At 36.2% G+C, this 17297-nt stretch overlaps 1 protein-coding gene across 3 annotated transcripts in view; it reads left to right on the forward strand.

Moving 5' to 3' along the window:
• The window catches only part of C1H8orf34 (chromosome 1 C8orf34 homolog), a 150337-nt gene that overhangs the window by 53843 nt on the left and 79197 nt on the right, over positions 1–17297 (forward strand). For all 3 annotated transcript variants that reach the window (XM_036400626.2, XM_036400640.2, XM_036400632.1), the window contains one exon: positions 3670–3836. In XM_036400626.2, the coding sequence (XP_036256519.1) occupies positions 3670–3836 (167 nt within the window). The remainder of the gene's footprint in view (positions 1–3669; positions 3837–17297) is intronic.

Below are 17297 nucleotides of genomic sequence, written 5' to 3' on the forward strand. Positions count from 1 at the left end.
CTTTTTTCTTCTCATGCTTTTCTAAATGATTAACTTAATACCCATTTGCAATCCTATGGATTAATTCCCATGAGAAAAGCTAAGTGTATTTTGACATGGTTGGGGTCCATTGTGTAATAATGTTGTGATGTATATCTTCATTCAGATACTTCATACCCTTCCATCTTTCCTGGGATGGTAGTAGCTATTTATTAATCTTCCTGACACTTCAGTGATAAATCTGGTTTTCTCATTTAAAGGAGAGATAGGCAAGGGAAGCAGTATCTATGTTATTTTTAACAGGACTTCCTAAATTCATTTTCATTTCACATCTTAGCTTTTTTGGTGTTAATAACAAGTCTTTCTCGAAGAGAAATTTTGTTCTCTGCAGTAAATAATTTCTGAAGATTTATTGTGCTTGACTGAAAGAGTTTGTGCTTCAGCTACGTGGGAGAGAATATTATAATTCAAGGAGTCAATTTTCCATGATTTAAAGATATGTTTATCACAGAAGGTTAAGTACTCACAGACTTGCTTTAAAAGGGATGAATCTTCTGCACTGCCTCTGTTAATTGACTTAAGCACCTACGTTTCTCCCTTAGCCTTACAGCATATCCCTTGGGTTATAACTAGTACTTTGATTGGAGCAGACACCTTTTTCTTCCTTTTTTTAGAAGGCAGAAACTCTCTGCTTTCCCTTTGAAAAGGTCTAAGGTATTCCTTCACTTCACATTCTTCCATGTACCTTCTACATTGGAATTCACCTCCGTGTCACACTGAAACTAATGTGTCACTAGCTGTGCTCTTACAGACTGCATTCATTAACTTTCCTCACATCTTGGGAATATTTGTTATCCATGAGTACTTCATTTAATTAGATTATCGTGGGGGTAGCTGTGAGTACGACTATTTCAAAGAAGTAGCAGTGTGTAGTAATGATCCCTCAGCCAGCCCTTGGACAGGAACCAGCACAACTCAGACTCTCGGTCTCTTCAGTGCAGTTCCTGGGAAAATAATGGAGTCAGCAACTGGCACTGCAGCTTGATTGTGCAGGCCTGGATTTCTTTTTCCTTATTCAGCAGTTCAGTAAAGGCATTGAATAAAGATCTGTTCCATGTTTCAGAGCAAATTGAGGATATTGTATCCCTTCTGTCATCAGAAAGGAGAAGGAATAAGCATCTCTGTCTAATTTCCAGAAGAGAGCAAAGAGGTCTAGTTCTGAGCAACAGACATGATTCAAAGCAGCATGTTTTTCTCTTTGTAGAGGATGGTACAAGCTAAGAGAAACCTCAAAGCTAATTAAAAATGTGATTAATGGCTTTGAGTATAGTATTTGAGGAATCATGTCAAGTATCATGACAAAATCAGGTCTTCTGGTGTGTGAATAAGGAGGATATGGGGAACTTGATGCCAGGAAAGACTCATGGGATACTGATATCTCTGTTTGTAGGTGTAGTAAGTGCTGAAGGCCTACTGAAAAATATGTATTGCTAAGTGGGAGTACTGATTTTCAGTGGAAATGAGTAACTACTAAATTACATGTGGCATATGGATTTACATTTGGATGACTGATTTTATGTCTGGGATAATTCTTTGCTTCATTAGCATTTCATCAGCTTTTGTATGGTATTTATAAAAAGCATGTTTGCAGTCTTGCAAGGGAATCATAAAGTTGCAGAACTTCAAGATTGTGGTGATTCTAAAATTGATGTCAACTATATATGGAAATTTTAAAGACCCATGTTGATCAGGGTTGGTCTGAATATTTAATAATAGTTCACTAATAACTGGCAGTTTCTTCAAGGTCTGATTTAGTGTTGCTGTGAATTAAAGTGCTGTTAGCAGAATTTTGGAAATGACCACACACCAAATGCACAAGACAAGTACCAATTAATAATAACTTAGTTTTAATGTCGCGAATAACTAGTGCATCTAAAAATAGTGGGAAGAGTGTGTTTTGCTCTCAAAAGAGTGACTTTATCAGTTGTAAAGTCTATGTCATCTGTATTTCAGTAATCTATTTCATAGTTAATGTAGCCTTAAGTAGTTAAGTAACCTTTTGTAAAAACAAGTTTCATTTTGGAAAATGAAAGAGAGGGCAATTTGAAATATCCACATTCAGTGTTTCCAATTTTATCTTGTTAAATTTTATTTAGTAACACTTTTAATAAAGGGGGATAGATTGTTTATCACTATTTATCAGGATTTATGGGATAAACCAGCAAACTCTTAGCACTAATTATAATACTCAGTTAAAATACAAGAATGAGAAAGTCAAAACTGTAATCATTCTATTATTTCCAGGTTGTATATTTTGTTTTACCTGTCACTAAACATAAGGAAATGGTACATATATGAAACACAGTATAAATATCCAAAGCATTAGTCACTGACAAATCACTGGTAGAGTAAGTGGCATCAGTGTGGTGTGACAGAATGACCATTTCCTCCTGAAAAACATGCATTCCTGTGATGATGGAACGTAAGCAGACATGTCATATATTTGAAAGCCAGGCCCAGTAACTCAAAAGGAAAAAAAAAGAGCAACTAAAGGGACAGGTGTCACTCCTGCTCTGACTGGGAAAGAAAATGTAGCAAGTCTGAGGTAGCTCTGTTAGAGATGTTCGTCAACTGGGTGAAGGGTCACCTTTTTGTCCTCAATGTTCTGGATTGCTGCAGAGGAAAGATTGTGTTTGTCACTGGTTTTGCACTGCTCTCTGTTGCTGCTGTAAGGAAGAAAGGCAAGGTATTAATAAGAGATAAAAGACCATAGAAAAGTGCTGAGGGCAATCCTGCTGGAACTGAGCTCATCTTTCAGAAATTTGAACTCCATGAAAATAGGATTAAACTCATTTCCAAGTCACTGTTAGTAGTTTTCTCCATGAAAAATTTCTTGGAGGAATTCTGAGAAGATGTAAGGCTCTTGGGAATCTTCCTCCAGGGATAATGTATGTACACAATGGGGAATTTGAGTGATTTTTATTAGATACTCTTGTCTCTTAGAGTGTGAAATGAACTAGGACAGCATAACATGATGTCCTAAACTTAAAGCCTGTTCTTCATCTCCAAGGTGCACTTTGTCTTATTTTTGCTGAAGAAATGAACAGTTGTTGATTATATTAAAAATCATACATTTGCAACAATTTTGCCTTCCTGCAACAGACTGTAAGGACAGTCTGAGGTGCTGGTGGTATGCTCATGAGTTGCCCCTCATGTGGGGCACCAAATTTCTGTCTGCTTTGTGTTGATACAGTAAGGAATGACAAACTGTAGCAGGTCCTGCCTTAGACCTTTCTAACATCTGTGCAATTCCAGTTGTCTGTTATTTAGGTCAGAGGCACAACTCAACAAATCAGGAAAAGTGTTAAAATCCTGTGAGGTAATGGTATCAAAACCACTATAGAGAACAGTTCTTTGTTGTCAACTTCTTGCTATGCTTATCAATATCAAAAGTTTATCAATAGCTTAGCAATACTGATTACTAATTGACATCCTGTTATTCTGTATGTGTAGCTTATTTAGACTTGATTAGTGCACATAAAAATCAATGGGAAATTTCCCAAATTCAATCAAAACTTTATGTAGAAACTGAAAATACAAAATGTCTTAGAACATCCAATGATCAGGGAATGAGTGATGTATTTTGAAGAGAGCACCAGTAAGAGAGAGTTGTGCTTTCCTCCCTCACAGCTTAAAAATGGAGCCAAAGACCAAAGGATTAAAACATCAACAGCAGCAACATAAGAAACTGCTGGCTGCCATGCTTTCTCAGGACTCCTTTGATTCTGCTCAAAGCACAGCTCCATCTGTAACCGAAGAAGATATTGACAATGAAGATGATGCAATGGAACTACTGGGTAACTGCAAAAAATTATGTGTATTTTCTGAATTTTTTTATTATAAAAAAACAAACAGAGATTAGTCAGAAACTGCTCCCTATGCTTGAAGCTAAAGTATTTAGCAGCTGTGTGAAGGCTCATTGGGGTTAAACATGAAACTTTCAGGAGAAATGTAAGGAGGACCTTAAATGTGTGTGAATAAACTCCCAGCTGCATCCAAATTCCATGAAATCAAATGCTTCAGGTGCTTAATGTAATTAATTTGGTTTCCTACATAAATTCCTTCCACGTTTTACTTGCAGAATGTATTTTTGAACAAGGAACAGAATCAGCTTCACTATCTTTCATCTGGTTTTACTTTTTCTTAGCTGCATCACAGTTTTAACTTCAGTAGATTTTTTTTTTACTTACTAGCTACACAAAGCTTATGTAATGTGAATTTGTAACCTCTTCAGAGGATTTGATTGTAATTTTCCACTAGACTGTATTGTATCTTAAATCTTAAATTGAACTGCAGAAGACTTCATACTCTCTGCTGCCTCCCTTTCCTAGAATTACTAATTGTATTTAATTAATAATGGTTCTAATTGTATTTAATAATTTCTTTTCTGCTATTTTTCAAAGTTCCAGTGTATGATGCTTAAAAGGCACTCATGGATTTCATTATTTGTTAACAGTTTCTGTTCAATGGAACTTTATGTGGGATCAAAGCATGGGAAATTCACAATCTCAGAATAACTGAAGTTTCTTGAGTTTATGAATTCTGGCATGATTTTTCTTTTTCAGGTTGGACCCTAATCTAAAAATCAGGAAAACATGCTGCTCATTTTACTTTCTATATTTCTTATGCATCCTTACTATAGTCTTCAAAGAAACACAGTATAGTTGAGGTTGGAGGGGATTGCTGGAGGTGTGTGGCACAATCTTTTGCTCAAAAAAATCAGCTATAGCAGGTTCTTATGAGTGAACTTTGACTTTCTCCAAAGATGGAGATTCTAAAACATCTCTGGGCAGCCTGTTCCAGTGATTGACCCTGCTTATGGTAAAAAAAAAAAAAAAGTATATATATATATTCTGTTTAATTAATTGCAAATTAATACATAATTTCCTTTTATTTTTCAGTAGTTTTGAGTTTGATATATGCATCTCTTTTACAAGAAAGAAGAGAATGGCCTGGATCACTCATTATTTATCACATACAGGATAGATTTTTTGTTAATTTCTGTGCAGATAGTGAGCAAAATGTATCCAACAGATGTACAGTTTTTTTCTTCCAGACACTTGAATCCCTGAAGGTATCTGGAATCAAGAAGGCAGTATAAAGGAATTTTCTAGTGTCTTGACACTTGGGTAGAAAATGATCTATGTACAAGCTAGTGTTTTGGTTTTTTTTTTAATAAGTACTTGATTGTAAGAATTCATTCTAGTTTTGTGCCATGCAAAAGAACTAAGAAAGTTCATGAACAGGACCTCCAGTTTGAGAAGGGTGTTATATAAATGAATGTAAGATTCTGAGGCAAACTCCTGACATATTTGAGGAATAGCCATGCTTGTAGTGATTATAATATTGCCATGTAATAGTAACAACCACTGAGAGCTCAATATACACTGAGCTTTTAGTGGTATTTAAAGTGCTGTGCTTCTGAAAAACTGGCTTTTATTTCAATTCTCATTTTGCAATTTGCTGACAGTATGTGTTATATTTGGTATAATGGTTAGGCTACATTCCCCAGAAATGCTCAAAATTGGAGAATATTACTGTGTTACATGGGAAGGACGTTTTAGTTTTCCTTTGAAGGTAACATAAAGAAATTCAGTTCCTATCAGCAAATATAGGTATTTTTCATTGCTGTATTTTCCAGGTCAGTAACTGATACTGTGATTGGTTTTTTGGGGTTTTTTTTGTTTTTTTTTTATTATGTACCAAATTAGTCCATTAACTGCTTTGTTGCTTTTTACACAACCTATATGCAGTGTAACTAATTTCAAGTCATGGCTTTCTGCCATCATTGAATTGCAGGGCATTGTTGCATATAGCTCTTTGATTTGTTCTCTTCAGAGTTGAGTATTCTTTGTTTATTCAACCCTTTCTTAAAAAATTACAAAACTTCATGCTCCTACGTCAGGATTCTGGGAAAATTGTTCTACAATTTATAGCAGATAATTTAAAGTGTACACTACATTTAAAATGCAGAACACAAACATCCATCTTTAGGTGTGTTCAAGAGAATATTTTTCAGATTTTGGTTGATTTATTTAGATATTAAAAGCATGAAGCTGACTTTTTGCATATTTTCTTTAAAAAAACTCCATCGCCTAGGTGAGTTGATGAAGCTTTTAGCTAGAATTCTTTTATATTCCAAATAAAAGAAACAATTACATTGTTATCCATTTCAAAAGAAATGTATGTGCAAAGAAGAAAAAGAATGTTATGGGGCTATATTCTGATTTCAGTTATCACTTTTTATGTGTAAGATAAGATGCATAGGAGGGCTGTTCCCATGCTGATGACTTTCTAAGTGTGTTCAGTTAAACAGGTGACTGAAATACATTAGTGACCGATAACATCATAATGGGAAGGATCTTTTTGACTTCAAAAAGCTGAGAACTGTTACTGTCAATTCACATGTGTTTGTAAATGTTGAGGGGTCTGGGGTGTCTGGGACAAAATTATATCAAGGGACTCATTTTTTACACATCGTAATGCCAACTATTGTGTTATGTAAATCTAACCAGGAGCTGACGTAATTATTTGAGAAATTCTGCAGCCCCTTTTGGAGTTCTAAGACTTTTGGGCTTGAGCTGTCTCTCACATTTGGGTGAAGTCCACTGAGACTTAGAAATTATGTTACTCAGTATCTCACTGATGTGCATTGGAGAGGGCTGAACTGTTATTTTCCCTGAAGTTGCTGTGAATATTGATTATACAGTCACCAAAGCATGACTCGTTTGGTTTTAAAAAATCAATTGACTAAGTGTAAAAATATAATTGCTTAAGTGTATTGCTGTGCATAAACATACACATTGTAAAAATATAAGGATTTCTGTAGCACACTTGTATACTATAATGTATACTTATATATATATAATATATATACATATATATAAAATATATACTATTATATATACTATATATAATATATATATGCTATATAATATATATAGTGTATATATAATATAATATAATATATATTATATATACACGATATATAATATATACTATACTATAATATATACTTAAATTCTTAAAGTTTTTACGAGTTGAGAAAGATGAGAAAGACATTCTATGTTGTTTTACACAATCATGGCATAGAGAACAAGTCCTGTGAGGAGCAGCTTAGGGAATGAGGGTCGTTTAGCCTGGAGAAAAGGAGGCTCAAAGGAAACCTTATCACATTCTCCAACTTTCTGAAACGAGGCCAGATGGAGTTTTCTGTCTTCTCCCATGTAACAAGTGATAGGACAAGACCACAGCTCATGCCAGGGGAGATTTAGGTTAAATATTAGGAAAAGTTTTTTCATGGAAGGGTTTGTCAAGTATTTTAACAGGCTGCTCAAGGAAATGGCTGGGTCATTAACCCTGGAGGGATTTAAAAGATGTGTAGATGTGACACTTAAGGACATGATTTAGTGGTGGACTTGGCAGTGCTAGGGCAATGGTTGAACTTGATGATCTTAATGGTCTTTTCCAGCCTAAATGATTCTGTGATTCCGTGATATTTAGTCCTAATACTCAAGCAGCAATTTCTTGATTTTTCCCAATCTCTCTGTGTGCTCACAGTACTGAAGTGTTACCATGTGTTAACAGATGCTGTGCAGTAGTTAACTCTATAGCACCTCTGCAAAGGGGACCCAGAAGTTCATTCATACAACTGAGGTTGAAGTTGAAGCCAAATTCCTGCAATTGATGCATATGCCAGTCTGTTTGATTCTGAAGAGCCTCTCTGATTTCAATGCAAATAATCTTATATTTGAGCTGAACTTAATTGTTTGGAGCATTGGGACTTGTAAAACTCTTCTTTTCTTTGGAGCTGTTTTCACAAAAATGATGGGTTTTTTCCATAATGTATAAATTTGAAGTGAAAGTTCAGTGATTGTTTGCCTCTGTTTATTATGTGTAATTCCTTCTATACAGTAATAAACCAGAATCTTTAAAGATAGAAATGCACTTCAATTAGTAATAAACTTTCCAATTATTGCTTTGGGAGATACCTGATGTGTTCTTTTTGCTTTAATAACTCTTCTTCTAATCTTTAGAATTTCTTTTTTCTCTTCAAGAGCTTTCAAATCTTAATTATTTAATTATTTTAACACCCTTGAAAGGTTGTCTGGTGATATATTTACATTTTATAACAAGAGAAGATAAATAGAATATAGTGGAGATTGCATTTGCCTGAAGGATGAGACTGTAGCTCAGTGTCTGGTAGTTTACCCCTTAAATATCTATACTGCTTTTTTAATGAGCCTCTGAGTCATTAATGAAATGGTGTGCAATCTGCAGTGTTTTCAGTGCATTTCCTCTGATTTAACAGACGTTTTCCTTGGTTTCTAAAGGTCTTTGACAACATGCAGGAAACTGACTCTAGGCATGATAAATTATACTAATACTAGCAGCAGGTTGTTGCTTTTTGTTGACTTTCCCAGATGAACAAAACCTTCTCCATTATGTGACTAGAAAACAGAATTTTCAGAAAAGAGACCACAAAGCCCTGGGAAAGATGATGTGAGTTGTACTACATCTTCAGAACAGTTTTCTGGCCTGTAGCCCATTTTGTTGTCATTTAAGTAGAATGATTGTGTGAGAGAAAGATGTGTGAATTGCTCCTAATGTTCCCTTTCACTGAGTCTTGTGTTTTTGGAAGCTATTGGGAAATCGGCAAAACTACCAGTGGGCATGTGCTATGTAGGGCAGGAACAGAGAATGACACCCCTGGGAGACTGGAGCCTCCTCTGCATGCAGAGACTGGCTGTGCTGTACACTGCAAAGTTTTCAGTGGCAGATACAGTGCACTGGTGTGTGTGTAACAGATGTCCTCTAGAAGAGCACTCAGGCTCCATCAGGTGTGGGTTTAAATATCTTTTTTGAGGTAAAAGTTCAGCAAATAGCATATTCAGTTTTTCTAGTTTTTCTGCAAATACATAAAGTCCCTCAGTAAGAGAAGTGTGCAGGTCTGTTTAATGTCATTCATGGAGTTCATTGATTTCACTTCATCTTTTTGCTAAGAGACAGAAACATCTGTGAGAATATTTTAGTTCATCTGGGAATAAGCAAAGCTTTAACTTGTTTTCGAAGGAAAGGGATTTGGTATTTAAAGTCCTAATAGAATCCTGCTCTTGCATTTTACTATGCTTAATACTAAAGGCATTTGATGTTTAAATAGAAATTTTAGAGTGACAATAAATTTCAGTAAGCTAAGTTTGTTTCGTTAAGAGTGTGTTTGTAATGTTAGAATAAATTATTAAATGAATTAGTCACATATTGCAACACTTGTTACAACTGCTGGTAAGATAAGCATAAAATGGATTGAAAGTGAGGTTGATTGTGCTTCATATTGCTATAGGGAAAGTAGAGAGAGAAAACCAATTATAGCTAGAGATACTAGCTTCTCTTGAGTTGAAACAAGTTACATGAGCTAATAAAAAAGCTTCAAAAGAATGATTAATTATCAAGGAATAGATGTGAATATAATAATATGCAGAACCCTAAAATGTCATTCATTTATAATCTGTAAAAGAAAACAGTTTATTTTAAACATGTGCCTAAACAAGAGTGGAGAAAGTGTATGTCCACTACTAAGCATGTCTTGTGCACCACATCTACACATCTCAAGCCACTTCCCTGGGCATCACCTGGCATGACTTGGATCCTTGTCCTGTCACTTGCTACATGGGAGAAGAGCTTGACTGCCACCTGGCTACAATGTCCTTTCAGGGAATTAAATGATAAGGTCATCCCTGAACCTCCTTTTCTCCAGGATAAATAACCCCATCTCCCTAAGCTGCTACTCATTAGACTTGTGCCCCAGACCCTGCACCAGCTCCCCTTTTCTGGATATGTTCCAGCACTTCAATGTCTTTCTTTTAGTGGGGGATCCTAAGCTGAACACAGGATTTGAGGTTGGCCTCATCAGTGCTGAGTACAGAGAGACAGTTACTGCCCTGATTGTGCTATTCTTGATCCAAGCCAGGATGCCATTGACCTTCTTGGGCACACGGCTGTTTCATGTTCTGTCATCTATCAACCAGCACTCCCAGGCCCTTTTTCTCTGGGAGACTTTCCAGCCATGCTGCCCCAGCTTGTAGCACTGAGTGGGGTTGTTGGGACCCAAGGGCAACACCCACCCCTTTGCCTTGTTGAGCCCCACAAGTACCATTGGCCTTGGCCCATCAATCCAGCCTGTCCAGATCCCTCTGCAGAACCTTCCTTTGGCAGATCAATGCTCATGCCCAATTTGGTGTCATCTGCAAACTGACTCAGGGTGCCCTTGGTCCCTTCATCCAGATTATTGCTAAAGATATTTAACAGGGCTGGCCCTAGTACTGAGCCCTGGGAAACACCGCTGGTGACCAGGCACGAGCTGGATGTAACTCTGTTCCCCACCTTTCCAGACAGTTTTTCATTCAATAAACAAGTGCACTTATCCAAGTTGTGAGCAGCCAGTTTCTCAGGAGAATACTGGGGAAATGGTGTCTGAAGATTACTGAAGTCCAGGGGGACACCATCCACAACATTTCTGTTGTTCAGTAAGTAGGTCACCTTGTTGTAGAAAAACATCATGTTGGTCAAGCAGACACTGCCTTTCATAAACCTATACTGGATGAGCCTGATCCCATGGACATGAAGTTTTCCTTCATGTGCTGTGTGGTGGCTCCCGAGATGAGCTGCTCCATGATGTTCTCTGGCACTGAAGTCAGGCTAACAGATCTGCAGTTCACCAGATCCTTCTGGCTGCTCTTCTAGATGGGTGTCACATTTGCTAACCTCTCACATTTGCATGTCGATGAAGTATCTTTATGTACTTGACCTGATCTTGTATCATCCCTAGAAATGGGATATCCCTAGGATGTTGGATAAATTGATGTCCAAACTACTTTGTACTTTGTTTAGGCATACTGGGGAAATCATTCTGGGGCAATATATTGAAGGAAATCCAGCAATGGATGTAATTACTTTTGTGCCTGGATCTGTTTTAGTCAGGACACCGAGTCTCCAATATTAGTAATTGGCACTCACATCCCCATATACTCTGCATAATTCTTTAGCTTGCACTGAAGCTCAAAATGAGAATGTTGGAGTTCACAAGCTGTTTGGGGAGATCTGGCCCACTTGATTGACTAGTCTGTGTGCTAAACTTGCTGCCAGCTCCTGAGCAATCACATTCTCTTTTTGTAGCATGCAGGGAAAAAAAGTAGGAAAAAAGTCAGTTAAAACAGTCAAACTTGTAATTTACTAAGAAATTACCGGATTTCTTAACTTGGAGATTCAGAAGAGAGCAGGGGAACCCTGTGAGCTCTGGTGAGGGTTCTTTACCATTCTGTTAAAGACATTTGAAATCGCTGTTTTTGTGCTAGGAGGACAGGATTGATCTAGAGCTGTCCAGACAATTCAGGGAGGTGATAGCAGAGTGAGAGTTACTATGATTACTGGATTTTGGGTATCACAACCCCATAGAGCTAGTGTTTGAACTGCTTTATAGAATTTCTTTGCTTTGGGGCTCTTTTCAGCTACTGAGGAGAGATTGTTCATCCAAGTAATAGATAGGGAGAGAGATTCAAAGAACATTTATGAATTTAATTCATATTGTGAGGCAAGGATGTGAAGGCAAAAAATTATATCCAAACACAACAGAGCTTAGAGGTATTTCTCTTCTTATTATGTGGCTTGTTAATTAGTGTCATGTTTTTCTGAATTACTAAAATATCAACTTCTATTAATAAATTGTCCTTTATTTTATATACAGATAATTTACTGACAATAAGATAATTACTGCCAGCAAGAACAGTCAGTGAAGTATAAATTTAGCAGGGTTTTGATAGTTGGCCATAGAGATCTACTTATATATATAAAATCACACATATAAGTTCTGAAAAAGCCCAGATAAAATATATTTTTTGCAAGAGTATTTCTTAGGTTTTGCATGCTGAATCATAGTGCTGTTTATAATAATGGACAGAATTTGGCATATATAACAATACAAAGAAAAAATTGAAACAAAATAGATCAAGCCAAAACTATGTATGAAATACTTTAAAATATGCTTGTCTGTTTGTCTTCCTAAACTAGAATTTATTGAGAGGAAGGTGTTGGAAATCCATGTAGAAAAATTGATCCCATTGCCATGTGCTGCAGAACATCACAGCAACTTTTTCAAAAATTCGTATTAGGTTTTTCTGATGCATTAATTACTTGGTGAAGCCTTTCCAATTGTTGAAACTGTAATTTAATGCCATTTGCAGAAAATGGATTTATTTACATTTCCTGAATATAGTTGTATCTAGTACAGTTAGGGGATAGTGTATGGCATTTCTGAAGAAGGCTATTTATTGAATCTGATGCACCCAAAACTAAGACAGTTCTGTTGAAATACTATGGCTATCTTGTCTACTTATATAAATGTTACAATTCAAAACTTGTTATGTACTGTTTCCCAGTATTTTATGCTGTATTTGCTTTTGTTTTTCTGTCTTATTTGGTTTTGGTAGTTGAGTTTGCCACTCCAAATTTATTTGAGAAATGGGTTATTTGTGGTTTATTCCTAACTAGTATATGAAAGTGTATTTTAATTACTGCTTTTCTGCAGATGTTAATTTATATTAGTGGCTTGTATTAAGAGTTAGATTTGAAACTATTTAGTGTATTTCCAGAACTGATAATGTATGCCATGCAAAATGATCACCAGAAAGCATTAATAATCAAAATATATAATTTTTGGTGCTTCCTAACATTAGAAGCCTAGTTTGACATGATTTAGTGGAATTGTGTTGGCACTTGTCAAGACATGAGCTTATATGCTTCTTATGTGGAGCACAGTGACTATTTAAGGAGAATTTTGGAGGAAACTAAAAATTATATATTAAACTGAGGGCTCATGATGCTCCTTCCTCTGCCCTTAAAAAAAGAGAAAGAGAGAGAAAGTCTATTAATGTTACATCTCAGTGTAGATAGATATCACTTATATGAGAACTTCAGCTACTACATATAATGGATTCTGCAAGGGAACAAAAGAATATTTTGAGAAATGATATCCTCCAGTTGTTACAGAAATTGAGAATCGCAGAACTGTGTCCTAGTCTCAAAGAAAGAGTCAGCATTTAGGTGATAAGCCCTGAAAAAGCTCAATCTGCTTGAATCTTTTACTTAAAAGTGAAAGCTAAATTACTAAAGCTAGATGTGTGGTTCAAATACATAGCTGTACTCAAAATAGTGCAAGGCCCAAGCAGCTCAGAACACTCAGTGGCAGTAGAAAGAGTCACTTCTTCATACTTTGGTTTAACTGTTTTCTACATCTTTCTGTGTCTCAGAAGGGTCAGTTAAATTTGTTTCTCTTTCAGGTGGAGTATATAATGGAGCTGATCCCAAGTCTGCTAGTGCTAGAATGAGGCTGTGGGTGGGTTTTTAGGTGGGTAGGTTTGCATGCCATCATAATAAGGAGAAATCAGATGTCTAATGCATTGCTGTCATCTCTCTCTCCTTCTCTCAAAAAAAGTATTTTGATGTGGAATGTAGCATTTGATTGCTATGTACTTGATACATTTTAGGGTCTTCATACAAAGTAGTTTTAGGTAGTTTGCCTTGAAACAGTAAGTATTTCTCCTGTTGTTTGAAGTTAGGTTTAGTGTTTTCTATAATTACTGTAAAGGTGATACTCTTAGCATACCTCTTTGCCCCTACATCACTCCTGAGTTCATTCTTGTATTAATTATTCCTGTTCTGACAATAGTATGGGAAAGTCACACAAAGCTAAATTAAAATTTCTTCCCTGAGGACTGATTCCTTGTCTCCTTTCATTAAATGAATACACCAAATATTTCTGGCTTTTCTCTGGGCAGGAAAGCTATTGTTTCTTGCTCATTCCAACAGACTGTGCATTTGGATTTGGGATTTCCTACCTCATCTATCCCAAATACTTCCAGTTAAAGGTAAGGTAATGTAAAAATTGTGTGCTACTCCATTTTCTTTTTGGTGGGGCTTTCTATTGTTACAAGGCAATGCTTTATGATGTTAAAATTAACTTGCATCTGCAGGGTAGTTGTTTGCCATGTGGCAGGATAACACAGCAGCTGATGTTACCTCTTCCAAGATGTATAGGCAGCAAATCATATGATGAAATAATACAGTTACCATCAAAACCTCTAGCAAAAATCAGTAGCCCATTAAATATTAGTAGATTATCAGAGAGAAAAAACCAAACTTAAACAGTATCTATACAGCCAGTTACTAAAAGCCTTTTAATTTTGGCTTGTAAGGTTAGTATGTGCTGAGACTTGACATCCAGTTTAGCAACCGGTGTAATTCACAATAGTCACTATGGTTTATTGATGCAGAATTAATAGAAGTGCTATTCAAAAAATATTGATAAACTCTGACAAGTTTCTGAATCACGGAAAATAAGTAAGGAGTGCTGACTGTGAGTTTGTTACTTTGGAAGTCAGACTGAAATGTTTATGTTACATTGGACCCTCCAATGTTAGTTACTCCAGAAGATCACTTAGTTGTTAATGTGTAGTTAAATATTTGGGTTTAGATTCACAGATTTGCCCTGTGGATTTGTAAGTATGAGAAAGAGACTGAGAATTAGGTGTATGATTTTATTGAGAAGAAATAATTGGATTGTAAGGTAAAACATATTGATTGCAAAACTGCCATTTTTTAGTGTGAAACCTAACAAAATGAAATTGGAGTTGACAAGTACTGTAACAGGGTGGGGGAATAATATTATAGCTTTAGTAAGACATTCTTCTCTACAAGTGGGATATTTCAAAATAACTAGTATTCCCAGCAGAAACAACATGAACTAGTACATCTATCTCATGTACGTGTGATCTGATATCTCATATACGTGTGATATTGTCTACTAAGAGTAAAATAATGAAATAAGAGAAAATGATTTAGAGAAGAAGTGATAGTACCGTTAGGAGGACTAATAGAAAAATAGAGCCCTATCTTCCTTTTTCTTTTTAAAAATGGCAAAATAATAAACAGAAATGTGGGTCAAATAGGAAGCTCAGGTTTTCTGAAGCTTTAACTGCTGCAGCAGATCTATGTACTTTGATGTGATGGGATATAAGAGTTTTGAGATAAGAAGATAGTAAAGAAGTAGAAGTGCTGCCTTTTCCATGCCTTTCACATTCACTTACATCTTGTGTTTTCTTACAATCCTTTAAGAAACAAAAAGAAAAGAAAAATATTAAATCCACAGAGTAGTATACAGGATATAGGTTGTGATAGCAAAGAGATTGAGTAAGTTATGCTGCAGCAAGTCTACCTGGGCATCTAGCTGGGAGACATCCCTCTAAAGACTTTATAAGTATTTATAAAGCAGTCCTTTCTATGGGTTGAAGCTGAGGGAACTCAGCCTCCCAGAGCTGAAGTGGAGGTTCCTGAGAGGAGCCACATCCTTTACTGAGGTGCACAGCAGGAGGGTGAGTGATGCTGGACAGAAATTGATATAGGCAAAATTCTCATTAAATATAAAGGGGAAAAAAATCAGTGTATGGATTATTAACTGCTGAAACAGATTTCACAGGGAGGTTATGGAGACACTGGCCTTGGATGTTTTCAAGACTCAGTTGTGTAAAACCCTAAGCTTCTTGGATGATGCTACTTTGAGCAGGACAGTGAGCCCTAGTCATCCTGAGGTCTCTCTGAGCCTGAATGATTCAGTGAATTGCCACTGTAGAAAGGGCCATGACATGTAATTTTGCTGTAGTCTGCTTGTAATATACTCAAAATGAGATCATTAGAAACTCAGTGTTGATCTATGTCTGAGTAAACTACTGTGCAAATAAATATTTTACCAAACAAAACATTCAGGCTGAGGCAAACGGATTAGATCTAGACTTCAGATAGAAAGAAAGATAGGTAATGAAATAAGATGCTTTCTGTGTGATTAGAAGACATGCATTAAAATATTAGATGGTTTACATAAACTGTATAGGAATTATATCTGCCATGCACACATGCCTGAATGATTGCTGTATTTCCTTATCCCTCTCACATCTGTATTACTTAACATAAAAATGCACTTTCAAATATGGTAACAAGTATTAGAGGTAAAAGCTGCACTTCTAACTAGCCAGTAGCTGATTACCAGTTCAGTCATCTAGGATGGACATTCATTTACTGATGACAATTGTATGAGCCCTCTAGTATTGCTGAAATTCTGTCAAACCTCATGGTTATCTCCAGAACCATGGGGGTAAAAAAGAAGCTGCAGGCTGATTCAAAACCAAAATGTTGATTTTCCTTAGGAAGAAAACCAGGTAAGAGGGTTGAAGGGTATTGTCCAGTTAAACTCTCAGAAGTAAAGATATTTTTGTGCCACATTTTAGAAGTTGATAGACCAAAGTAGTTAATAGTAAAATTGTACAGACAGAAAGTTAAATATAAAATGACCTAGACAAGTAATTACAGCGCATTTCAGTTGTTTACCTTTCCTGAGCCTTTGAAGTGGACTGAAATGTTTCCCTGAAATTATCTAAATAAATGGTAGTGGATGGCTTCCAATTTTTGCTTTCTCTTCAGTAATTTTAAAAAATGGTTGCAGGCTTTAAAGATCGATAAGTAGCTTAGTAGCTGTGAGGGTAGTAACAGGAATTTAAAATGAGGAGGTGAAATGCTATGACTAAAAGTAAGTAGAAGTAATAAATTTTGCCCATTTAGCCCTGAATAAACACCTAAGTGATAGTTTTTTGGTGGAATAGGAAGATGACAAGGTAGATGGTAAAATGGATCCTCCAAGCACAAAGCTGGAGGCATCCCAGACTGTGTGATAGAGACCTATATGCAGGTAGAAGAAAGAAAGAAACAGTTCCTACAGGATAGATGAAAGTTTAGTCTTAACCAATGGGCTCCAGATAGAGCAATCCTAATGGAAAATGAAAAAAAAATAATCATTTTAAAGTCAATGGAGACTGTATGAATTTATTTAGGTACAACTGGAGACTTTATCTGGTGGAATATGAGGTGATAAAATACGGATATATTTGGTGCAAGGAAGCATCACAGAGTTACACATGAAGGCTGATAGAATTTCTACAGACAATTAGCAGCACCCTCGTGTCTCCAAAATCCTTCACAGAAACTATGATAGTTTATTTAACCATGACACAGGTGAGGAGGCAGTGTTATTTAAAATGCAATGAATGTAATAATTTAGAATGAGGTCTTAGGATGACCCACACAAAGCAGTCCTGGTTATTGAACAGGTGAGAGATGAGGTCTTAGTGGTATCTTACAGAGAGATGCAGAGTCACACT

This window comes from Molothrus ater, chromosome 1 (assembly GCF_012460135.2).
Source record: "Molothrus ater isolate BHLD 08-10-18 breed brown headed cowbird chromosome 1, BPBGC_Mater_1.1, whole genome shotgun sequence".
Lineage (NCBI taxonomy): Eukaryota > Metazoa > Chordata > Aves > Passeriformes > Icteridae > Molothrus > Molothrus ater.